Source organism: Leptonychotes weddellii, chromosome 1 (genome assembly GCF_054177405.1).
Source record: "Leptonychotes weddellii isolate Sample4059 chromosome 1, ASM5417740v2, whole genome shotgun sequence".
NCBI classification, from domain to species: Eukaryota; Metazoa; Chordata; class Mammalia; order Carnivora; family Phocidae; genus Leptonychotes; species Leptonychotes weddellii.
Window position 1 is genome coordinate 84,570,565 of NC_138369.1, and position 25,579 is coordinate 84,596,143.

At 36.4% G+C, this 25,579-nt stretch overlaps 1 protein-coding gene across 1 annotated transcript in view; it reads right to left on the reverse strand.

The window, feature by feature from the left end:
• Positions 1–433: 433 nt before the first annotated feature.
• Positions 434–25,579, reverse strand: part of XRN1 (5'-3' exoribonuclease 1) — a 104,290-nt gene continuing 79,144 nt past the window's right edge. Inside the window, exons 33-43 of the mRNA XM_081804908.1 lie at positions 23,487–23,557; positions 19,382–19,486; positions 17,499–17,609; positions 17,231–17,353; positions 16,609–16,768; positions 13,935–14,116; positions 12,230–12,343; positions 12,033–12,135; positions 6,504–6,542; positions 5,972–6,132; positions 434–5,409 (exon numbers count right to left, since the gene is read on the reverse strand). Coding sequence (XP_081661034.1) covers positions 5,107–5,409; positions 5,972–6,132; positions 6,504–6,542; positions 12,033–12,135; positions 12,230–12,343; positions 13,935–14,116; positions 16,609–16,768; positions 17,231–17,353; positions 17,499–17,609; positions 19,382–19,486; positions 23,487–23,557 — 1,472 coding nt within the window. The 3' untranslated portion in view covers positions 434–5,106. The remainder of the gene's footprint in view (positions 5,410–5,971; positions 6,133–6,503; positions 6,543–12,032; positions 12,136–12,229; positions 12,344–13,934; positions 14,117–16,608; positions 16,769–17,230; positions 17,354–17,498; positions 17,610–19,381; positions 19,487–23,486; positions 23,558–25,579) is intronic.

Consider the following 25,579-nt stretch of genomic DNA (forward strand, 5'->3'; position numbering starts at 1 on the left):
GAAAAGCATAGAGGTATTTGGCACCATCTAGAGGACTCTGTGTTTGGGACCCAGTTAATAGATTTTCATATACACAGGACAAATCCTTATTTACTAACATCTGTAATACACCTAGTATGTACCTAGTGCTTTATACATTTTAACAACAGAGTGTTTTCATCCTTTAAAAGATGAAGAAACTGAGGCTTTGGCTTTACATAACTTGGCAATGCTAATATGATAATAACTTATTTACAACTAGTAATAAGTAGAGTAAGGTTCTGAACAGTGGCCTTCTGAATCTACAATCTTCAGACTTTTTCCACCAACCAATCTGTCTGTTTACTCTAAATGACATAAATTCAAAATACAGATATAAAAAGATAGAGGGTTTAAGTGAATACTGTAATGTTTCTACTTTTGATATCAATGCAAATATACAAGAACAAACAGCTTTTGAAATCATTCTCAAGTGTTTAATTAAAATCCATATAGCATTTAACATGTATAGATGTTTAAACTCTTTCAGTGACTCTTATTTTAAAATCCTTCTGCACAACATTTTGAGGCTAACTTCATGCGAGAGATCTACAAATGTACAACTTAACACAAAAATACATTCGGAGTCCATTACAATGCAAGTTTAAAACACTTTAATTGCAGACAATGTAAAGATATTTAAAAAACAAAAACTACAAAATGAGCACATAAAAGTCTTCCCTTTTGAATTTTTAATAAAATACTGCTCTGTATAAGATCTAATGAAAAAGTCCAGTTACTTATAAAATAGCTGAGAAAAGAAATGAATTAAGGTATATATGTATGAATTATATTGTTTAAATGAACAGAGTGTTGAACACTTTGATGATACAGCACACTATTTATTATTCATATATCAAAATAGAGGAAAACCCTCAAAGAAGCAACTGGGTGCAAGCAAAAGAAAATGTAAGAGACCTGAGGCAACAAAACAAAACAAAACAACAACAACAACAAAAAACCCCAAACCCCAAAACAAAGGAAAAAGTCCCTTAGCTATAAAGGGAAAGGAGTAAAATAAAATAACTTAAAGCAAACTGTGGACCAAATTCTCAGTCTTTTTATTTCATGAGAAACAGTATGAGAATTTGGCTTCAAATTACTAAAACATCTGTATAAACTTAATTATTTGGCCTAGGCAATTTAATAGTATACCATTGCTGAAATCAATAGCAATGGATGTACTGCTGGAAAAAAAATTAATTTTTACAGGTTTAACTATGTAAAACTATCTACTGGAAACCAGAGTCTCCATCACAAATTGCACTTGAGATGGCTGAATGCATTGACTGAGCAAGGCATAATTGTTGGTTCACTGACATACATACAAACACAAAAGCAGCTGTAGATTGCTGATATTCTTAATTACTAAAACTATTTTACACATTTTTCTCCCCTCTCTCTTAAAAAAAAAAAAAAAAAAGGAGTGATACCCGAGCTGTTAACTCAGTATGGTAACGGGCACTTCCGCACGCCTGCTGACTCAGTGCCATTGCCTGTCTGTTTCAACGCTGTCTCCTACTGCTCCCTGGCGGAATATGGAGAGGTCTGATGGAAATACGAACCAGGTCAGTTTGAAATACTCATTTCTGGAATTTTAAGCTTTATCCTCACTAGGAAAGGAAGCTCCTGTGAAAAACACTGTTCCACTGACAAAGCTTACAAAATATAAAGAACACTGCCAGTCTGAGTACTATCACTATCTCTAGAAAAATGATAAAGGAACTTGATTTTTTTTTTTAAAGTAGAGAATGCTTGTCACAGTTATATCTCTCCAATAAATTAATTCTCCTCTATAGTAAAAACACAATTTGGAAGCAAGGTGATCCTAAGAAAGATAGCAAGCTTGAAAAGCTGGGAAATTATACACTGTTGCTTTAAAAAAGATGCTCTGAACAATGAGGCAAAGCACGTTAGGCCTAACTTCAGTGGAGATCTGGACAGTTTTCTCTACCTTAAGGTAAAAATTAGACAACCACTACAAAAACGTATGATTCATTAATACAAATAGAACAGATGATTAAAAAGTGAGTAAATAAAAAAGCCCCTGCAACTTATCTATTTCCTTGAGCTAGAAAGAGATAGTCTGAAAATGCAGTGATTGGATATATCTTATTTAATTGGTTTCCTTCTTCCAACTCCTCCTTCACTGCTTCTCCCCTTAAATGAAGACTGTAGATTAGTTCGGAAATAACAGTCTAAAACCAAAGCAAATACCTGATCATAGGAAAGGAAAAACAACAAAAAGCCTGCATCAAGAGTTCTTCATCTCTCCCACCAAAGGAAAAACAAAAACAAAAACAAACCTTATCTTTTCAGTTTTAAAAGAACTCCTTATCCCTCTGAAAAGCAAGAACATCTTAAATTGAAACCAAGGTACACACAGAGGCAAAATTAATGTTTCATGCAACTGACTCTCTGATGTTTAAGATTTTCGTCTACATGATGTTTAAATCAATTAATACATTCTGTCAAATTATAAAACTAGGTGATGATCAGGTAATGCAGGCAATTGTAACAAGGAACAATGAGACTAGAAAAATCAATTTCAAAATTCACTTAATGCACTCAAAAAAAAAAAAAGAGGGAAATTACTGAGTAAGAATATTTAGATTTAATTTCTTCGGTTACGTGGAAGCATGAAGCAATTTGGGCACTCTGCTCTCCTATGCCCTATAGAGACCACAGCTTTCACAGAAAGTTTACAGCAGATTCAACAGTCGAATGGGCATATTTCTAAACTTGGAGCTGGTCTGAGTTTGCCCCATCCAAGAGGGAAAAACTAAGTTTCCCATACTATCAACGAATCCAGTCTCCTCGAGATTATCATGAGATAAAAATAGTCTGTTTCTTATGTCCTGCACAGGGAGGCACGAGTCCTGCTGATCTCCTATTGATCTCATGCCCATATTTGGAACAGGTCTACAAAGGAAAAGGAACAGAGATGAAGGCTTGACCACTAATCTAGTCATTATCGAGCTCTTTCCTATTTTAATCTCTCTTCAATCTTGACCTTTAGAATACTGTGTGTTTTTTAAAAAGGGAGGAAGGAACAAAAAGAAAACACTTTTGCTGCCTATCCATGTAGAATTATAAACTCCCTTTGCTCAAACACTGGGGTGATATCCTTATGGGTTCAGTGGCAATATGCTTGTTGAAATTTATCTTGGGAGTTTTCAGAAGATGGCACATGCTCTTTCCTTTGTACTCTAAAAAAGATGTGGGTTGTACACTGTTTTTAGAGGGGCCACATAGCAGTAATGAGCGAGGCAATTCTTGAATGCTGGAGTTTGCACAGGTACATAAGGTGACAAATATTAACACACTTTAAAGTAGTAAGATGTTAAAAGAACATTATTGTCACAATTTAACTTTTTTGTATTGTATTCTCATAATAGAGATTTCCTTTCAAAACAAATACAGAGTTTGTGAGACACTAAGGACAAACACTGAGAATTATTTGAGCCTCATTATTCAAGATCCCACTACAGATAAACATTCCCAACAAGGACATGCTGGGAACCAACATCTGAATCTGGAAAATTAACAGAAAATAAAATCACAGACGCTCACATGACTATAATAAATGACAGATAATGAACATTTATCTCTTACACTAAAGGCACTACTAATATACAAATATCCTCTTAGCATTTAGAGAAACTCTGAAATCAGCAGTTAGAGAAAGGAATCCATTTAGTTCAATACCAGCATTTAAAAAAAACAAATAGACTAAGACTCATGGCAGGGTTTTTAATGAGTTAAATGAAACTGGATATAATAATAAGCAGCTCCATATAAACATTATGGTTCCTACTTTTTAAAAAAGTATGATAACTTACTTCCTTAAAAATATAAGCATATCACAAAAACTAAAGGATAAATGTGTGTGTGTGTGTGTGTGTGTATACATGTAAAAACTCAGGCCCTGGTACCACTGAGAAATTTTCATAAATTCTAAAATAATTTCAACAGCCACAGCTTGAACAATACACACCCATACATGACATGCAAAGACAAAATGCCAGAGTCACTGAACAGTTCAGCATAAAGCTAAAAATATGGAAACAGAATGAGACAGGCGTTTGTCATGTAAATAAAGTACATCACAAACTGATTGTGCCTGTATTTAGCACACCTCAGAATTTTTTTAAAAAATTAGAATTTCATCAGTCTCAAGAAGCGCTACACATGGACCAACAAAGAAGCTCTCATATATGTTTAAGCAGGTAAAAAGCTATACAAAAGAATAACACAATTTATTTCAACTAACATGATTAATATATTTTACTTTATTCTATTAGAAGATTAATTTGTAGTCCTTGTACCCTGTAGATTTTGAAACTTAATTTTATTAGAAATTTCTAATGCTGGTTCTTGAATAATCTAAAAAACTGTAATTACTTGCTCAAATCTCGATTGCTATTTATGGTTCTAAGCAGTTAAGTGAAATACTCTGATCAGTATTCTAAAGTTGCTTTGGTACAAAATTTAGAATCAAGCAAAACTGGCAGCACCACCACAAGTGTGATCATTTCACAGCAGGTCTAAAGGACCCTCAGAGAAAGCAAAATGCAAGTTAAAATACTCTAAGAGCCATTCTCCTGACAAACCTGTCACATTAAAGAGAGAAATAAAATCCACTCAGTAGATTACACCTGAGGCCCAATTTTCATGCTCCATTTAATTATCCCTCAATGGTATAACAATTTTTTTTATTATTATTGCACTATGATGTCTAATTCATAGTTCAGGATACTTCTATTGATGAGAGGCCAAGAGTTAGAGTGGTACATTTTAATGCTTAGTCCACTGATACTATTTTAACACAAGGTTTAATTTAGTTTTTCTTTTTTACAGCTTTACTGAGGTATAACTGATGTAAAACTGCACATGTTTAAGACGCACAATTTGATATAGCATGAAAAGTGCCTGACAACCAATTAAAAATTTTAATTGAAAAGAAAATTTTTAATCAAAACATATTATTTTAAAATAGCACATTCTAATTTTTTATGAGACACAGATATGGATTTCTAAAAACATGGGTGGAAAGGAAAGAAATTAATTTAATTTCGAGTACCATATTTATTCAGAAGGTTTAGAAACGCCAAAATTGACAGCCAGTTTTCTTGATTTTCTTCTTGAAGATGAGCTTGGTGTGGACTTGTGATGAGACATACTATGGCCTTGGGAGGCAGCTTCAGCTTGAAAAGAAGATGCAGGTTGAGTAATCTGAGAGGACTTTAAGGAGGCTGATGAACACTCCTGTGGAATCACTTTGGTGACATTGGAAGACCCTGGCTGGCTAGTCTGAAGCGGGGTAGCTTGAGAACTCTGGGCCTCCTTACTCTCAAAGTTCTTTTTATTTGCAACCCTTTTTTTAGTAACCTTTAAGGAATAAAAGTGTCGTTAATTAACAATGTACACAGAAAAAACTAGTGTCATAAACCATGTTGCTAATATCTGTCAATTATGCTGACTTGTGACTTCCACTTACAGTCTCCAAACCAGACTTCAGAAATTAAAGGAAATTTTAAAATTCTCCATAACTTAAAAATAAAGAAAATTTATATTCCTGATTTTAAAATCACTTCGTGCTAGAAAAGGGTATTACTTGCTGTAATTATTACTGGTCACTGCTGGTCATAATGTATATTCTTTAAAAAAAAAAAAAAATATATATATATATATATTTTTACATAATCTCTACACTCAATGTGGGTCTTAAACTCATGACCCTGAGATCAAGAGTCACATGCTCTACTGACTGAGCCAGCCAGGCACCCTGACCACTGGTCATTAATATATATTCTTAGCACCCAGACCAGTACTGGGCTTCTGGTTGGCATTCAATCAGTAATAATTAAGTAAACAAATTCTTCTCAATAGTTCTTAAGCATTAACAAATTAACTCTCTTAAAAATATAGTAATTGTCTTTTCAGGTCTCACCTGTAGAGGTATGAACTGATTGTGCACACCACCTGGCAATCCCCCAGCCATGGGCATGGTCCCAGAGTATGAAGTATGATGAAATGGCTTCCCAGGAACTGGCACTGGTGGTCCCCATGGCATGGAGCCAAAGAGATGAGATGATGAAGGCATTATATTAGCTGTTAAAAATCATGGACAATTTCTTTTTTAGTAAAATGGTATCATCAAAGTCGTAAAATTTAAGATCTCCTTCTGCTACCCTTTTGTGTGGTTTTTTTTTTTTTTTCCATCTTGGCAATGGGCATACACTTAACTTATGATTAATTTTGCTTACAACATTCCACCTTGGGAGCCCCCGTTAGGACCATGAACTATCTACGTAAGACACCTTGTCATTATGTTGTCTGGCTTACAAAGGCCAATAGTACCATATACTTATATGAGCTTTAGGAATATTTGATACTATTTAAAAAAATAATAAAAGGATCATGAAACTGTCCCTTGGGGGAGAAAAGCCAGGGCACAAAGAGAGAAATCTTAAAGATCTCACCTGCCCCCAATGCTAAGTTGCTTCCATAGTGATCCCAGCCTACAGAAAAACCAAAAAAGCTCAAGTCTTGAACTCTGATCACTTTCATATGACATGTAGAATCTTTCTTTTTCCTATTCTAGTACTTGTAATTAAAGGATTTAAAAAAATTACATTTTGTTTCTTAAAAGTACACTGAATCGTGGTTTCCAAAACTGATTTGTGTATTGGAATCACCTGGGGAGTTTGTGAAATACAGATTCCCGGGCAAAGCCGCACGCAGGCCTAGTCAACCAGGCTCAGAAGGGCCCAGGAATCTGTATTTTTGAAGTATAGCTGACATACAATAGAATATGAGTATCAGGTGTACAACAGTGATTTGACAGTTAGATACATTACAAAGTGCTCACCATAAGTGTGGTTACTACCTGTCACCATACAAAGTTATTATAATATTATTGAATATATTCCCTCTGCTGTACTTTTCATCTTTGTGACTTGTTTATTTTATAACTGAAGTTTGAACCTCTTAGTCCCTTCACCTGTTTGCCCATACCCCCATTCCCTTCTCCTCTAACCACCACCAGTTTAATCTGTATTTATGAGTCTGTTTCTGTTTTGTTTTAGATTCTACAAATAAATGAAATCATACGGCATTTGTTTTTCTGTTTTACTTTGATGGACACTCAGGTTTCTTCCATAAGCGTGCATACATCTTTCTGAATTTGTGTTTTTGTTTTCTTTGGGTAAATACCCAGAAGTGGAAATTCTGGATCATATGGTACCTCTATTCTTAATTTTTTGAGGAACCCAAGGAAATCTGTATTTTGTTTGTTTGTTTGTTTTTAGAGGGGAGGGAGGGGCAGAGGGAGAAGGAAAGAGAATCTTTTTTTTTTTTAAGATTTTATTTATTTATTTGACAGACAGACAGAGAGAGAGGGAACACAAGCAGGGGGAGTGGGACAGGGAGAAGCAGGCTTCCCGCGGAGCAGGGTGCCCAATGCCGTGCTCGATCCCAGGACCCTGGGATGCTTAATGACTGAGCCACCCAGGCGCCCCAGGAAAGAGAATCTTAAGCAGGCTCCATGCCCAAAGTGGAGCCTGATGTGGGGATCTATCCCACGACCCTGAGATCATGACCTGGGCCGAAATCAAGAGTCAGACGTTTAATCGACTGAGCCACCCAGGTGTCCCAAACTTGTCGTTTAATGTAGTAGTTCCCAAATGCTGTATTGGTAGTGACTGCATAAAAATCCATGTGTGGAGCTTGTTAACAATCAGATTCCTGGGGTGCCTGAGTGGCTTGGTCAGTTGAGTCTCTGACTCTTGCTTTCAGCTCAGTCATGATCTCATGGTTGTGAGATCGAGCCCCATGTCGGGCTCTGCACTCAGTGTGGAGTCTGCTTGAGATTCCCTCTCCTTCTCCCTCTGCCCCTCCCCCTGCTGCCACAGGTGCTCTCTGTCTCCCTCTCTCTCTCAAATAAATAAATAAAATCTTTTTTAAAAAGATTTTATTTATTTATTTGAGAGAGAGAGAGAGAGCATGAGAGGGGGGAGTGTCAGAGGGAGAAGCAGACTCCCCACTGAGCAGGGAGCCCGATGCAGGACTTGATCCTAGGACTCCAGCATCATGACCTGAGCCGAAGGCAGTCGCTTAACCGACTGAACCACCCAGGCTCCCTAAAATAAATAAATAGGGGCGCCTGGGTGGCTCAGTCAGTTAAGCGTATAATTATACTAAAAATTTATATATAGTTACTGGGTTCATTTTTGAAAGTGAAAAGGCTGTCAAATTAGATTTTGGAAGTCACAGTGAACCTACTCCCTTAAGTTATATGAAGACATCAGATTTATTTAGTCATAAAAATTTTATGACTAAAGCATTGTTTATACAGGCAAAGAAACGCCAGTGCAGTACAGTAACAAAAGCATGGACTTTGGATTCAGAAAGACTTGGGTTTGAATGCCAGTTTTGCTACTCAGGAACTTACGTCCTTAGACAAATTACATTTTCTTAAAAAGTCAAAGTAGTACATAGACATTGTAGTAAAAAGATTTTCAACATAGTACAATATCCCAGGTTTAACTGTTTTTAGCTATTTATTTCCACCACTGTTCAATAATTTGCTTCTACTACTACTGATTTTTCAGTGTTAGGCATTTTTAGGTCTGACTTCCTATTAAGATAGATCAAAATTCAGGTAGATCAAAATCTAAATTATTTTATACCACCCCTTACTACTAGCTCTGTCCTTCCAATATAAACGTATCACAATATTTGTTTAAATATATACGTGGGGTTTACAGTATGTGGTTGCGTAAATACTGTCATTGCAGAGCCAAACAGGGTACTCTGATTATGTTCTTTTCTTGTAAAACTTTTTTTTTTTACTCTTTTAAAAGTAATTATCTTTTTAAAACTTCTTGATCTTCTATGTACTTATCCTTGATGTTTTTCCAAATGCCACCCATTTATCAGATAACTATCTTACCTTCCAAGACCCCACCTCTGCTCTTCCAACTGGGACTACTTTCTAGACCTGCTGAGCAGCTGACATGCTGGGACTTCCATTCGTTGCGTAAGTATACAAGATCTCTTGTGCTGTAGTCTTATGTTTTTTTTCGTTTCTTTTTTCTTTCCTTCTTTGTGTCTTCCTTTTTTTCTTTCTCCTTTTCTTTCTCTCCCTCTCTTACGGCTACTTTGTTTATAATCCTCTAGCTTCTTAAGAAAGGGTGCGTAAGAAGTAGATCTGCATGTCTAAAAATGTCTTTATTCTACCTTACACTAGATTCATAGTTTGGCTATACAAAGAAATCTATGATAAAACTAATTTTGCCTCAGAATTTTGATGTATTCGATGCTCAAATGCTTCCCAGTTCTCTTCAGACATCCTTTTTATCACTGGTATTCTCAATTTCAAGGCAATCTCTCTTTTCATGCACCATGCTAAGCATTTGGTGGCCCTTTCAATTTAGAGTTGCGTGTCCTTTAGTCCAGGAAATGTTTTTATCTTATTTCTTTGATACTTTCTTCCTTTCCGTTTGTCTCTGGTTTATTGTTCTGGAACTCCAATTAGATGGGTACCGGATCTGTGTACTCTTCCTCTACATCTCCCTTCTTTCTGATTTTCCAGTTTTTCTCTTGTTCTTCCTGAGATTTCTTTGGCTTTGCTAAAGCTTTATCTATTGGAATTTAAAATTTCAACTTAACAATTTAGTTCTTATTCTCCAATTAATCTTTTTCTCCCCCCTTACATTCTTTCTTATGTTTTGGTTGCAATACTGTTTTATCTAAGTATGTTAACTATGAGCTATCTTTGAAGTCTTATTTCCTACATTATCTCTATTTCTAGGTCCCTTTCATTTCTCTTTATTTTGGGCTGTCTCTTTTAATTTTAGAGATTTCCCCAAAATGTTCAGGATCTCTCACAGTCTAGTATCTATTCATATTAAAGAGCAAGGCACTAAAACTGTGATTAGAAGCAGTGTTTGTGTTAAGGGGCTACATGACTTGAGGGCTTCTCTCTAGAATAGTCCTAGAGAGATCCACTTCTTACTTGGTAGTGAGCCAGCCTTTTGGTTGGAGTATCTTCCAAAAGTCACCAGTCACTTTCTTTAGAGTCCAGTGAATTTCTGAAAAGAACCATCTTCCCACTTCCTATATGAGCTATGGCTGGCTACAAACTGAGAATAGGCTGGGGAAAAGGAGTTTTACCCTAATATCAGTTTTCAGCCTTATATCTCTACTCTGTGTCTGGTGTCCCCATATTTAGGGAGCCCTCTGGAGAACATACCTCCAGTGCTCTGCCTGAAGAGGCAACTGCCTGGCTGTGTGGGGGAGGGATCTGAGGAGGAGTTGCATTCCTCCAAATATAGACTTTGAAACAATCCTCTTTTCAGCCCATGCCTCTCTGGAAGCTCTGATAGCTTCTTAACACTTCCAAGTTCTGAATCTCTTGGGATTTGTGAGGGCTGAGCTGCTCATCAACTCATTAAGATACTTTAGTTTGCAACTTACCACTGCTCTGTGAAATTAGTTACTACTCCTTCAATTGCTTTTCTTATCACAAACTCTTTTCAAATTTCTAATCTGCTGGGGTATTTCCTCTTTCACCTCTCTGTCCTTATAGGTTTATACTTTTAAAATCACTTATTGTTCAGTTTCATGTAGTTTGGGCAAAGAGAAAACTTGTTTAATCAGCATTATTAAATTTTCTAATGCTTGTAGTGAAGATTAGATATATAGAGCTCCTAGAATAATACCTGGCACACAGTAGGCTCAGAAATTTTCTAAACTTGAAATAAACAAATGATTGGTTTTAAAATGATAATGATTAGGATATAAAGAAGCCAAATGCTATTAGGAAAAAGAGGTGATAAAAGACATGTTTAATGAGCTAAAGATTTAGAATCATATAATTACAAAATGGTAGTCTCAAAGAAATCCTGGATACAGTCTAGCATAAATAAGAAAATGGAGTTCCAAAGAACTTACATGATTTTCTCAAAGTCAGTTAATAAAAGAGCCTGGACAAAAACCATCCTGATTCCACAGTGATCTTTTCATTCCCTCAGAACATCAGGAAGACCCCAAATGGCTACAGGAAGCAGGGAGCTACCTGCTTGATAACTCAGGCTCTACATTTTTTTTTTTTTTTCCCTTTTTTTAAAGATTTTACCCATTATTTGACAGAGAGAGAATGAGAGAGAGAGAGAGCACATGAGAGGGGGGAGGGTCAGAGGGAGAAGCAGACTCCCCGCTGAGCAGAGAGACCGACGCGGGACTCGATCCCGGGACTCCAGGATCATGACCTGAGCCGAAGGCAGTCGCCCAACCGACTGAGCCACCCAGGCACCCTCAGGCTCTACATTTGAAGGAGGATGATAGTTAAGAGAATATTAAGAGATACACAGTAAGCTTAAAAACTCCTTCATTCTTCATTTCCTTCATCATCAAGGGCAGTTTCATATTCACAGCTTCAAAACCTTATCTGTTTATTCCTTCCCTTCCACCTCTGTTTTCTCTCCCCTTTCCCCACCTGTGTTTTGATGTCTGACTTAAACCCAAATTCATCTGTTGGCAGCTGCTACTGGGGAATAAGGGGCTGCCCAGAACAAAGAACAGTCCTACTTTAGCCACACTGGAAGCTGTAGAAGGGGAATGATATTTCTAGATGAATCTGCAGGCTCTGGTTTCAGACTTACTTCTCCCAATTCCTTCTTATATTCATTAGACATTTAAAGAAATTTTTTGGTTTTCTCAAAATGATGCTTCTTAAAATAACTTTCTAAAAACAGTAACTCAGTAACAAATATTTATTTTATTTTTTAAAGATTGTATTTATTTATTTGAGATAAAGCGAGGGAGAGAGAGAGCATGAGGCGGGAGGCAGAGGGAGAGGGAGAAGCAGACTCCCCACTGAGCAAGGAGCCCGATGAGGACTCGATCCCAGAACTCCAGATTATGACCTGACCCAAAGGCAGACACTTAACTGACTGAGCCATGCAGGCACCCCAATAACAAATAATCAGAAGAGCCAAATACCTTACCAGTAGGTTGAGGAAAAACTGGAGGAATGGTTCCGGGTGGTATAGCAGGAGGATAATTTGGAAATATTGGTGGAGGCAAAGGGAAATTCACTCCTAAGGAGCCCTATGGAAGTATTTAAAAGTTAGAAGACAATGCAACCAAAACATCTATAGAGATTAATTGAAAGTTTAGTAGAGAAGTCATGATCAATTCTTACCAATTGTTGTAAAGCAAAAAGTGCGGCTTTTTCCTTGGCTTCATTTTCAGAATGGCACTGTGGCCCATGTACCAGTAAGCCATTAGATAATTTTACCTGGCAAACTGTCATTGTCTAAAAAAGAGAATATGAATGTCTATGAAGTTATCTCTCTAGGATATTGACCTCCTCCCCACCAAGCTTAGTCTAAACAAGCATGTGACATTCTGTAAAAAATTCAAAAATTCAAAAGAGCAATCAATTTAGTTTTGGGTTGCCCTGCAAAAACTTTAGAATTGTTTCCTTATCTTGCAATGTTTACAAAATAAAATGCTCTTTAAGCTAGCTGAAGGGTCAAGAATCCTAATGCAAATGAAAGCCAACAAAATTTTTTCTTTATACCAAGGACTGGAAACTGGGCCTTTTGCTCGTTTTTGTAAATAAGATTTCTTGTTTGTTTGTTTTTTTGCAATACAGCCAAGTCCATTCTTTCATGTATTGCCTGTGTCTGTTTTCATACCATAACAGCCCAGCTGAGTAGCTGTGACAGAGACCACAAAGCCTAAAATATTTACTATTTGGCCCTTGAAAAAAAATTTGCTGACTCCTGCTTTACACTGTCCTCCGAATAGCAGATATTTCATTAATATGAATTAACTGCCAAAATCTAAAAGACTTAGTGGTAATGACCAATTTTATGTTCACATTTAAGTTATAACTCTCTATTATACATTATTTCTTTTACAAAAAAAATTTTTTTTTTAAATTCTACTTTTTTAAGAAGGTAGTCATTTCTATGTAATAATATTAGTTTAAGATTGCTTTCTGTTTTAGGTGAGAATGTATCAAGAACTTGGATATAAAGAGGATAAAACAACCTTTCCTGTAGTAAGTGGTTCTCAAGGTGCAGTCTGGGGAGCCTGAAACCCTTTCAGGAGGTCCTTGAGGTCGAAACTATTTTCATAATAATATTAAAGTGCTATTTGCCCTTTCCACTCTTAGTTTCTCACAAGTATACAGAGGACAGAAAACTCACTGATATAGCTTTAGATTCTACATTGCAACTAACTTCTAAGAAAATACCACATTTAAATGTAGTATCAAAAAATATCCATTATCTGAAAAGGTTATTAAAATTCTCTCCCTTTCTCTATCAATCTGTCTGGGGCCAGATTTTCTTCAGGTATTTCAACCAAAACATATCTTAAGAGATTGATATTAAGAAGCAGATATGAGAATCTAGCTTCTTCCGTTAAGCTAGGGATGGAAAAGATTTGCAAAACTGTAGAGCAGTGCTCCTCCTTCCACTAAATTTTTGAAGTTATTTTTAATAAATATTTTTAATTTTTTTCAGTTTCAATTTCCAATAGAGTTAAATAAGGACATAACACAAGTAAACAAAAATTTGGGGGGGTCTTCAAAAAAAAAAGTGGGAGTTTATGAGGCCAAAACTTTGAAAACTACTGCTGTAGACCAAGATCCCTAGCTCTATCAATCTGTCCAGGGTACGTGGTGCCCAGGTTCCTCTCTGTCAGCATCTCTGTGGGCTCTGGCATAAATGTGAGTGAGCCATAGTGGGAAGTAAAAATCTATGCTGCTCATAAAGTAAAAAAAAACAAACAAAAAAACCCAGCTCCATTATATTATTTTTGACAAAGATTTTCAGTTGATTTATTTAAGTTCAGAGTTAAAGAAGTTATATAAATGGAACAGTAGTATACTATACCTGTGGTGTTCTAAGAAAGGAGAAATCTGGTTGTAGCATTCCAACAAGGGAACAAATTCGAGAAAGTTCAGTTACTGGTGTGGACACAGGAGGGATATGGCTGGGAGCAGGCCAACACACATGGTCCATAGGCTGAACATTATGGTATTCGCTAGCACTGTGAGGCTTATTCATATAAGATGCTACCAAAAAACAGAAAAGGATATATATATATATATGAAAAATATATATAAAATTATATATTGAACTGTGTGATTATTATAGGGTTTTATAGACAGCAAGCAGAAAATCGTTAAAAGGTTAAAAGAGGAATCTCTTGGGGCACCTGGGTGGCTCAGTTGGTTAAGCGACTGCCTTCAGCTCAGGTCATGATCCTGGAGTCCCGGGATCGAGTCCCACACCTGCTTCTCCCTCTGACCCTCTCCCCTTTCATGCTATTTCTCACTCTCTCTCTCAAATAAATAAAATCTTAAAAAAAAATAATAGAGGAATCTCTCATGAAGCAAATATAGGAATTATTTAGTATTTCCTAAAATTACCAAGAATTCAATAGAGGTTTTTAGATGATTATAACTGATTAATGATACATGACTAAGATAAAGATTTTAAAATTTGGTAAGTAGCAGACTACCAAAAACTGACATCTTGAGAGATCAATGACTATATAGTTATGTTTGAGCAAAGCAAAATTTGAACAAGCAGTTTTCTTGAGCTGATTTACAATGAATACCTAAGTTTTGAGGCTTTGGCTTCAGTTTTACTTGTCAAAATTCCATCTTACATTCTGAGACACATGGATAAACGGTTTTGTTGCTCCCAAATGATGCTGCTTAAAAGTTTTTCTAAAAGTAACCCTTTTAGGGGTGCCTGGGTGGCTCAGACGGTTGGGCATCTGCCTTTGGCTCAGGTCATGATCTCAGTGTCCTGGGATCGAGTCCCGCATCGGGCTCCCTGCTCAGCAGGAAGCCTGCTTCCCCTTCTCCCTCTGCCTGCCGCTCCCCCTGCTTGTGCTCTCTCTTTCTCTTCCTCTCTCAAATGAATAAATAAAATCTTAAAATAAAAGTAACCCTTTTAAAAAGTGCTTTTATAGAAGATGATAAAAACATTCTAAAAGTTCACTTTCTTTATGATCAACAAAAATAGAACAAGAGCATATCCCAGTGAAGAATGAAACTAAGCCTCTTATTATTAAAGATGAAAAAAAGGTAAGTGGCTTGTCCAAAGTCACAGAACTTATTAGCTCTGTAATTTGGGCTAGATTCTGAGCTCTTGACTCTAAGAGATACGATATTCTTCACTATTCTGAAATAAAGTTACTTGTTTTTGACAGTGGAACCATCTTTTTCCAGTTTTGTTTTAAAATTTTTATTTTGTTCTTTTTTAAGAGCATGTATGTCACCATGATAGTTTCCTAATAGTTACTGGAATTTTAAATTATTTATTCTAATATTCACTAAAATAGAAAATAAATGAAGCTAAGCTCTGATTTTGATCCTTAATGAACTCATATCTGTTTATTTCAAAATGTTTTACCTCTAGAAACTTCTGTCCCCACTTACTTTTATATTTAGTCATTCTTCCTAGGAGGCTTCTGCAGATAATTTACACAGGCAAAATACTAAAGTATAGGGGACACAGAGAGCAGGAGCAATGATGGACGTGTATTAAAATCTGGCTATGTGCCAGATGGTATGCTACAGGCTTCACAGTTTTAAGTACCTACTTTCCAATGTCTACCTTCATTAATTTTTTTTTTTTTTTCCCCCAGAGAGGGAGAGAGAAAGGGGTTTGGGGCAGAGGGTAAGGGAGAGAGAATCCCAAGCAGGCTCCTTGCCCAGCACAGAGCCTGATGCAGGGCTTGATCCCACAACCCTGAGATCATGACCTGAGCCAAAATCAAGAGCTGTACGTTTAACCGACTGAGCCACCCAGGCACCCCTCCATTAATTATTTTTAATTGATTTTATAGCTTTTTCTATTTTTATGTTGGTCAAGCTATTGTAACAGAGTATTAGTATCAATTATTGGTACCTATAATATGCCAGACACAGTGCTAACTGCTTTATATGTATCATATAATTATCATAAGTCATTTGCAATGTTATTTTCATTTTGTAAATAGAAAAAAAAAATCTTAAAATCTTAGTAAAGTTAAATAATGTATTTAAAGTAACATAACTGTTTTTAAATTACTGAGAAAAAAACTAGAATGTGAAAACTTTTCTAGGTTTGGGTACTACAGAATGAGTATCTGCAATAGCACAATTTAAGTAATCACAAGACAGGGACTATAGGTCTATTGGTTACATAGTTCTATTATTATTTAATGACACAAGCATAAAAATTATACTCTTATTTGTTACTCTTAATTATACTCTTTTAAAAATATAAGTAGTTTTGGGGGCGCCTTCGGTTTGGGTCATGATCCCAGGGTCCTGGGATCGAGCCCCACCTCGGGATCCCTGCTCAGCGGGAAGCCTGCTTTTCCCTCTCCCACTCCCCCTGCTTGTGTTCCCTCTCTCGCTGTCTCTCTCTCTGTCAAATACATAAATAAAATCTTAAAAAAAAAAAGTAAGTAGCTTTATCTTCAAAAACCACATGACAAAAAAACCCCCAAATGAATCGCAGTTTTGAAATGATATTGGTTGTTAGTAATAGTACTTAGTTTACGTACTTAATTTCTTATTTTGTTTAGCCTGGGAGGAAGGTCCATATTCATCTCTTCTATTAGAGGAAACAGTGACTTCGTTACCAAACTGCTTCATTTCATTTTTATGGTCCACAGCATCAGAGCCATCAATTTTTAGTATTTCTTTAAGCATCCGAGTTCCCTTCTGTTTTGAAAATGATTGGTATGGAGATGGTGGGGGTAGGTAGAGAAAAGTTAACATTAGACTTACAGAGCTTATAAACCCTTCTTTTAATGAGTTCCATTGTTAAAAATTAAGATGGTAACTACATTCAGAAAGGAATTAAGCAAAATCAACAGTCTAGAGTTGAAAAAAAATACCCACATTTCCTGGCATAGAAACAATACTTAATCCTTCTGCTTAACCTAACCAAATTGCCTGGTAGCAATGTTTGAAAAGCAAGGGAGCTATATGGTTTAAAGAGGAAAACAAACAAACAAACAGCTAAATTGCCCAGGACAGCCTGGTTTTCCTCACAAAATGACAATAATGATGTAACACACCAGTACACGGGAGACAAAACTGTTTAACAGTTGCATGGGGCATGTACGCATAGGCCACAACAGTGAAATTACTATAGTGTAAAAGCTCCTACAAAATACAAACCATAGCAAATGATTGTGGTGACAAAAGTTCTTCACTTGGAGGCTCTTCATGATGAGATGACTGTACTTCATTTTCTTTGGAGATATTCAAGGATGCTAAAAAGTTCTCAATTCCAGGGTTAGGCTAAAAGAATAAATATTTTGTGCATGAAGATGAAAATATAAGGACATGGAAAATTTTAGGTACAAAAATGATCATTTAATGTTCCCTTAATCATCTTCCCAGGTGCTAAAGTTCAGGAAGAGAAATTGAATAAATGGTCTTTTACCTTATCAATAGCATTTGGGTAACTGGTCACAACCTTCTGGTTTTCTGACACTTCTGCACTTTCATTTCTCTTCAATAGCTTAATATTACATTGGGCAGGCCCTCCAAGCATCTATAAAAGAGTAAGAATGAGCTTTCTGTGCAAATAAAATAGCTGTTACTTAATAGTGTTGTAAATAAACTGCTGCCAATTTTTTATGTGCCATTTTCTTTTATATCATAAGAAGGGGACCTATAAACTTGGATGAGGAAAAAACTTAGATCTTTATCTTCATTAACTTCTATATGAATTTAGAAGTTTTCCTTCAATTATGAATGTAGGCAATAGAGGTGATTCTAATCATATTTCAATATAATTAATTTTCTTTCAAACCTTATGTATTTTGTTTTAGCATTAAAAACATTATTCTGGGGCACTTGGGTGGCTCAGCTGTTAAGCCTCTGCCTTCGGCTCAGGTCATGATCTCAGGGTCCTGGGATCGAGCCCGGCATCGGGCTCTCGGCTCAGTAGGAAGCCCCCTGCTTGGGTTCCCCCTGCTTGGGTTCCCTCTCTCGCTGTCTCTCTCTGTCAAATAAATAAATAAAATCTTAAAAAAAAAAAATTATTCTGAGAAAGAATCCATAAAAAAGTTTATAAATCCCTTCTCTAGAAGAAAGGAAATTATAGCTAAGAGTTTCAGAAAAAGAGGGTCTTAAAAGTCAACCATTTCCTGGTATCTAAATATTAATGGGTTCCATTTACTGAGACCCTGTTAATGTGCTGAATATTCTGCTAAGATGTCTTTTATAAATTTGATACATTACTAGCTTTTAAGAGATTTTTAAAAAACTTTGTATGATAATAATAGGCATATAGAAAATACATATACTATAAGTGTACGTGAATGTTTTTAGAGTAAAAATTTGTTATTCTTTGATTATAAAATGTGTATATTCAGGTGCCTGGGTGGCTCAGTTGGTTAAGCAACTGCCTTCGCCTCAGGTCATGATCCTGGAGTCCCTGGATTGAGTCCCGCATCGGGCTCCCGGCTCAGCGGGGAGCGTGCTTCTCCCTCTAACCCTACCCCCTCTTGTGTACTCTCTCTCTCTCTCTTTCTCGCTCTCTCAAATAAATAAATAAATCTTTAAAAAAATGTGTATATTCTCCTTATCAATCAGCAGAGACTATACAAAGTAAAACATAAATGATCTCGGCTTCCTCCTACCAAGCTACTCCACAGAATTAACCATTAACTTTGCTATGTTGATTCTAAATGATTCACTGAATACATACACATTATTTCCACATATTTTATACATATATACATACATTCATGTATGTTGGTATGTTCGTATGTATGTAGGTATGGTATGTATATATAGACCACATATATGGAGTGAGGCAAGTGATCTATTTACTCCATTTTAAAGGTGAAGATAGTTGAGGCTGTGAGAGGTATAGTGAATTGCTCAAGGCCACCCAACTATTAAATATATATGTATGTATATATACGTGTGTGTGTGTGTGTATAGTGCCAAATCCTGATTCTAGTTGTGTAACCTCCCATCCAAGTCAGGCAGTTGCTATACTTCAGCAACCTTCTTGTCACACACCTTATGGATTTGTTTTTTTTAAAGATTTTATTTATTTGACAGGGAGAGACACAGCGAGAGAGGGAACACAAGCAGGGGGAGTGGGAGAGGGAGAAGCAGGCTTCCCGCGGAGCAGGGAGCCCGATGCGGGGCTCGATCTCAGGACCCTGGGATCATGACCTGAGCCGAAGGCAGATGCTTAATGACTGAGCCACCCAGGAGCCCCCACCTTATGGATTTGGGCTGCAAAATTCAGAGCTACCAATTGTAACAAAAAGTTGGCTACTAGAAATATGATTTAAGATAGCTTACCTGCTTATTTGACATTTTTTGTAACCGACTCTCAGTTTTAGGACTCTTACACTCTTCTTTAACTAAAAACAAGAAAATAGGAATTTTGGTAAGTGAAAAATATTGCTACAAAGCAGTTAAATTTACCATATATTTGCCACAGCAAGGCACTATGTTGCTGTTTTGAACATTCAAAGAATTCTAAGAAGACAAAGGCCCTCATTTTGAAAAACCTGTAGAGGAACAAAAGAGATACTCACAGATAACAACAATAAGGGAAAATGAAAGGTGACATGTAATTGAGTCTCCAAGTATGTAAGTCTGCAAAGGGCAGAGCAGGAGGCTAAGCATTCCAGGCAAAGGAAATCATAGGAGAAAAGAAATGGAAGCAAAAAACATGGAATGTATTTAGGGAACTCTTAAATAGACTAGTTCCACTGGAGGTCAAGGAGTATAATGGAGCTAATCTGGTAGGCAAAGGGCAACCAATCACAGAAACGTTTTGAGCAAGTAGTGATCTGATCAGAATTGTGTTTTAGGGAGATTAAAATATGGCAGTGGCTTATTGAATAGATAGGAGAGTAAGAGAAAAACTAGGAAGCTATTTTATTATTCCTGTTAAGGGGAAATTGGGAAAATGGTAGGAAAAATGAAAAGGATAAATTAGAAAAAGGAAGGAAGAGGGGTGCCTGGGTGGCTCAGTTGGTTAAACGTCCTGGGATTGAGCCCTGCATTGGGTTCCCCGCTCAGCGGGGAGCCTGCTTCTCCCTCTCCTGCTCCCCCTGCTTGTGCTCTCTCTTTCTGTCAAATAAGTAAATAAAATCTAAAAAAAAAAAAAAAAGAAGAGGAAGGAAGAAAGGAAAAAAAGAAGAAAGGAGGGAGGAAGGAACAAAGGAGGAAAGAGGGTGAGAAAAGAAGCAGGGAGAAGGGATGGGAAGGAGGGAAGGGATGGGATGAAGAGAGAAGGGAAGAAATGAACAAAGACAGGAAGACAGGGAACAGAAGAGGGGAAATAAAAAGGGGAGGGGAGGAGAGGTAAGGGAGGTAAGGAAGAAAAGGAAGGACGTAATCTTGCAAAAAGGAGGATATGAAAAAGCAAGTTAACATGTATTGACATTAAGCCTTTGCTGAGACACACACACAATAAAACTAATTGGAATTCCAAATAATGTAGTTTACACACATTCATGTAAATAATAATTTGAAGAAAAATCACAACACATTTCAATTAAATATAAAATCTTTAAGCTATATTTATCAGATTTATAGGGACATTAATCTATAGTTAAAATGTAAAAGAAATAAAAATAACATATAGATACTTGTGCAAATAATAGTTTAGCAGTTATCAAACTGAACCAAAGTTATAAAACCACAATTTTTTTTTTTGGAAAATAGCTTTTTAGAAAAATATTTAAAAAGACCCTTCTTGGGGTGCCTGGGTGGCTCAGTTGGTTGAGCATCCAACTCTTGGTTTCGGCTTGGGTCATGATCTGTGGTCATGGGATCGTGGGATCGAGTCCTGCGTCATCAGGCTCCATGCTCAATGAGGAGTCTGCTTCTCTCCCTCTGCCCCTTCCCCCCATTCATGCTCTTTCTCTCTCTCAAATAAATAAATAAATCTTAAAAAAAAAGGCCATTCTTATACTATACGTAACATATATATATACACACACATAAAATACATGCATGTATAAAATATAATAAATTAGACTCAGGACTCTGCACGTGATTATTTCCTCTGCTGGAAAGCTCTTCAGCAAATGTTTTGCATACTTTATCCCATCCACTCCCCTTTATTTGGGTCTCTGCTCAAATGTTATGTCCTCAGAGAGGCATTCCTTGACCATTCTATAAAACACCCCCCTACCTATACTTTTAATATGCTTTATTTTTCATCATAGCACTTATCATTACTACACATTATGGAATTTATTGGATAGTTATGTTTGTTTGTTTGTTTTTTGCCTATTGTCAGTCTCCACCTTAGAATGTAAAGTCCATTAGGCTGGAAAAAGTTGTCTGTCTGGTTCAGTCATATATCCCTAGCATCTAAAACAGTACCTTGTATATACAGCTCAATAGATAGAAGCTGAATAAATAAATGAATAACAAATGAGTCATATTTTGAACACAAAGAGCAATTTGCAGCAATTTGGGAATATTCTGATCAAGAGAAAAACTAACTGCAAGATGAAGATTCTCATCTCTGTATCTGCATTCCCTACTGTGCCTGAAACATAGTAAACACTACTAAAGGACTTAAATAAGTAAAAATATATAAATTATGTAAGAAATATTAACAACAAAATATACATATTTTTAATAAAAAATTATAATATAGGTTAGAGTAACTTAATAGGCAAGTGTTTACACACAAAAAAGTAACTGGATTACGCTGAATAAAATTTATTCAAAAAGTAGTGAGGGGACATCAGCAAAAATGTCAGAGTAAGGACCTTTAAAAATTCTGTCCTCCATAGAGGCCTAGTATCCAAAATCTATAAGGAACTTATCAAACTCAACAAAGAACAAATAATTCAATCAATAAATGGGCAGAAGACATGAATAGACATTTCTGCCAAGAAGACATCCAAATGGCCAACAGACACATGAAAAAGTGCTCAACATCACTCGGCATCAGGGAAATCCAAATCAAAACCTCAATGAGATACCACCTCACACCATTCAGAATGGCTAAAATTAACAAGTCGGGAAATGACAGATGTTGGCGGGGATGCGGAAGAAGGGGAACCCTCCTACACTGTTGGTGGGAATGCAAGCTGGTGCAGCCACTCTGGAAAACAGTATGGAGGTTGCTCAAAAAATTGAAAATACTCTACTCTATGACCCAGTAATTGCACTACTGGGTATTTACCCCAAAGGCAGAAATGCAGTGATCCGAAGGGGCATGTGCACCCCAATGTTTATAGCAGCAATGTCCACAATAGCCAAACTGTGGAAAGAGCATAGATGTCCATCAACAGGTGAATGGATAAAGAAGATGTGGTGTATATATACGATGGAATATTATGCAGCCATCAAAAAAAAATATGAAATCTTGCCATTTCCAACAACGTGGATGGAACTAGAGGGTATTATGCTAAGCGAAATAAGTCAATCAGAGAAAGACAAGTATCATATGATCTCACTGATATGAGGAATTTGAGAAACAAGACAGAGGATCACAGGGGAAGGGAGGGGAAAATGAAACAAGACGAAACCAGAGGGGGAGACAAACCATAAGAGACTCTTAATCTCAGGAAACAAACTGAGGGTTGCTGGAGTGGAGGGTGGTGGGAGGGATGGGGTGGCTGGGTGATGGACACTGGGAAGGGTATGTGCTATGGTGAGTGCTGTGAATTGTGTAAGACTGATGAATCACAGACCTGTACCCCTGAAACAAATAATACATTGTTAATAAAAATAAAATAAAATAAAAATTCTGTCCTCCATAAAAGCAAAAAGAAAATGGGCATAAATTACCCAAATCCAAATTTTTAGAGTTATGGAAATTAATCAAAGGCCTGTAGCAATCTGGGGGGTATTTATTCAAGAAAAAAGACTGACTCTCAAAACAGTGAGCTTTATGGTTTAACTTGCCGTAGTCTCAATCCCTACTCTACAACTCTAAATAGCCTTGAAAAATAGCAGCCAGCACTTTTTGGTGGAAACCAATAACCTGGCAGCCACCAGAGAGATCAGAATGAGGCTGAGCTCTTCCAAAGTGTTACTCCCCACATTCTGTAAGGTATTACCCTGATTTCACAATCAAAGATATCACAAGAAAATAAAATGACAAATATCCTCTATGAATATAAATGCTAAAATAAAATCCTCAACAAAATACTAGCAAATCAAATCCTGTAGCATATAAAAAAGATTAAACACCAAGACCTGGTAGGATTTATTCCAAGAATGCAAGGTTGGTTCAACATAAAAAACAATCAATGGAATCTACCATATTAATTAAGCACAGAAACAGCAACTGACAAAATCTAATATCCCTCCAAGGGGGGCAAAATCAACAACCAAAGAATAGAAAGGAACTTCCTCATCTAATAAAGGGCACTTACCAAAACCCACAGCTAACATTACACTTAATGCTCACAGATTGAAAGCTTACCCCTAAGATCAAAACAAGGGTGAACTGTTCACTCTCACTACTTCCATTCAACATTATGTTGGTGGTTTTAGCTACAGCAATCAGGTAAGAAAAAGAAATACAAGAAATTATATAAAAAGAAGTAACACTATTGCTATTTGCCAAAGCCACAAAAAATTAGGACTAATAAACAAGTTCAGCAAAGTAGCAGGATATAAGATCAATATACAAAAGTCAGCTTTATCTCTATAAACAGCACTGAACAATCCACCCCCAACCACCAATTAAGAAAACAGTTCCAGTGACAATAGGGGGGTCTGGGTGGCTCAGTCGGTTAAGTGTCTGACTCTTGGTTTTGGCTCAGGTCATGATCCCAGGGTTGTGGGATTGAGCTCCACATTGGGTTCCATGTTCAGTGCAGAGTCTGCTGGAGATTCTCTCCCTCTCCCTCCCCCACTGCCCCTCCCCCTGTTTTCTCTAAAAAAATAAAATCTTGAAAAAAAAAACAGTTCCACTGACAATAAATAGCATTAAAAATAATAAAATACTAGGAATAAATTTTTTTAAAAGATGTAAGACTTGTACACTGAAAACTACAAGACATCACTGAAGGAAATTAAAGAAGACAAATAAATGGAAAGACATTTTATGTTCATGGATAGGAAGACTTAATATCATTAAGAGGACAATGCTCTCCAAAATGATCTGTAGATTCAACGTAATCTCTATAAAAATTCCAGCTGCCATTTTCGCAGAAAGAGACAAGGTGATCCTATAATTCATTCAGAAATGCAAGAGATCAGAACAGACAAAACAATGTTGAAAAAGAAAAACAAAGCTGGAGGACTCAAAGTTCCCAATTTCAAAACTTACAACAAAGCTATGATAATTAAGATAGTGTGTTCTTTGCATAAAGATGGCATATAGATCTGTGGAACAGAATTGAGAGGTCAGAAATAAACCCATACATCTATAGTCAATTGACTTATAACAAGGGTGCTAAGAAAACTCAATGGGGTGCCAAGAGAATTCAATGGGGTGCCAAGAGAATTCAATGGGAAAAGAACAGTCTTTCAGCAAATGGTGCTGAGACAACTGGATATCCACATGCAAAAGAATGAATAAGGACCCCTACCTCATACCATATACAAACACTCAGAAATGGAAAAAAGACCTAAATATAAGAGCTAAAACTACAAATCTCTTAGAAGAAAAGAGGTATAAATCTTTGTGACCTTTGATTATGTAATGGTTTCTTAGATATGACACCTAAAGCACAAGTAATCAAAGAAAAAGTAGAAAAGATAAATTAGAATTGATCAAAATTAAAGACTTTTGTTTCAAGGACACTATAAAGTTAAAAAGACAACCCACAGAATGACAGCACATATTTGCAAATCAAATATCTGAATATGCACGTTATATACAGAAGATGTAAAGGACTCACACAACTCAAGGACGAAAAGAAAAATAACTCAAAAATGAGCAAAGGACTTGAATAGACATTTCTCCAAAGAAGATGTACAAACTGCCGATTGGCACATGAAAAGATGCCCAATGTTATTAGTCATTAATGAATCACAAATGAAAACCACAAAGAAATTTCACTTTACACCTACCAGGGCTGCGGTAATAAAAAAGACGGGCAATAACAAGCATTATGGAAGATGTGGAGAAATTGGACTCTCATATATTGCTGGTGGGAAACAGCAGTTGGAAAACAGTTTGGTAGTTCCATAAAAAGTTAAACACAGAGTTAACATATGACTAATTCTACTCATTTGGATGTATACCCAAGAGAACTGCAAACATATGTTCAATCAAAAACTTCTACATGGATATTCACAGCAGCATTATTTATTATAGCCCCAAAGTGGAAACAACCCAAATGTCCATCAATGGATGAATGGATAAACAAAATGTAGTATTCATAGAATGGACTATTATTCAGCCGTAAAAAGGACTGCAAACAAATCAATCAACGTGATACAATACATTAACAAAAGAAAGAACAAGAATCATATGATCCTCTCAATAGATGCAGAAAAAGCATTTGAGAAAGTACAGCATCCTTTCTTGATCAAAACTCTTCAGAGTATAGGGATAGAGGGTAC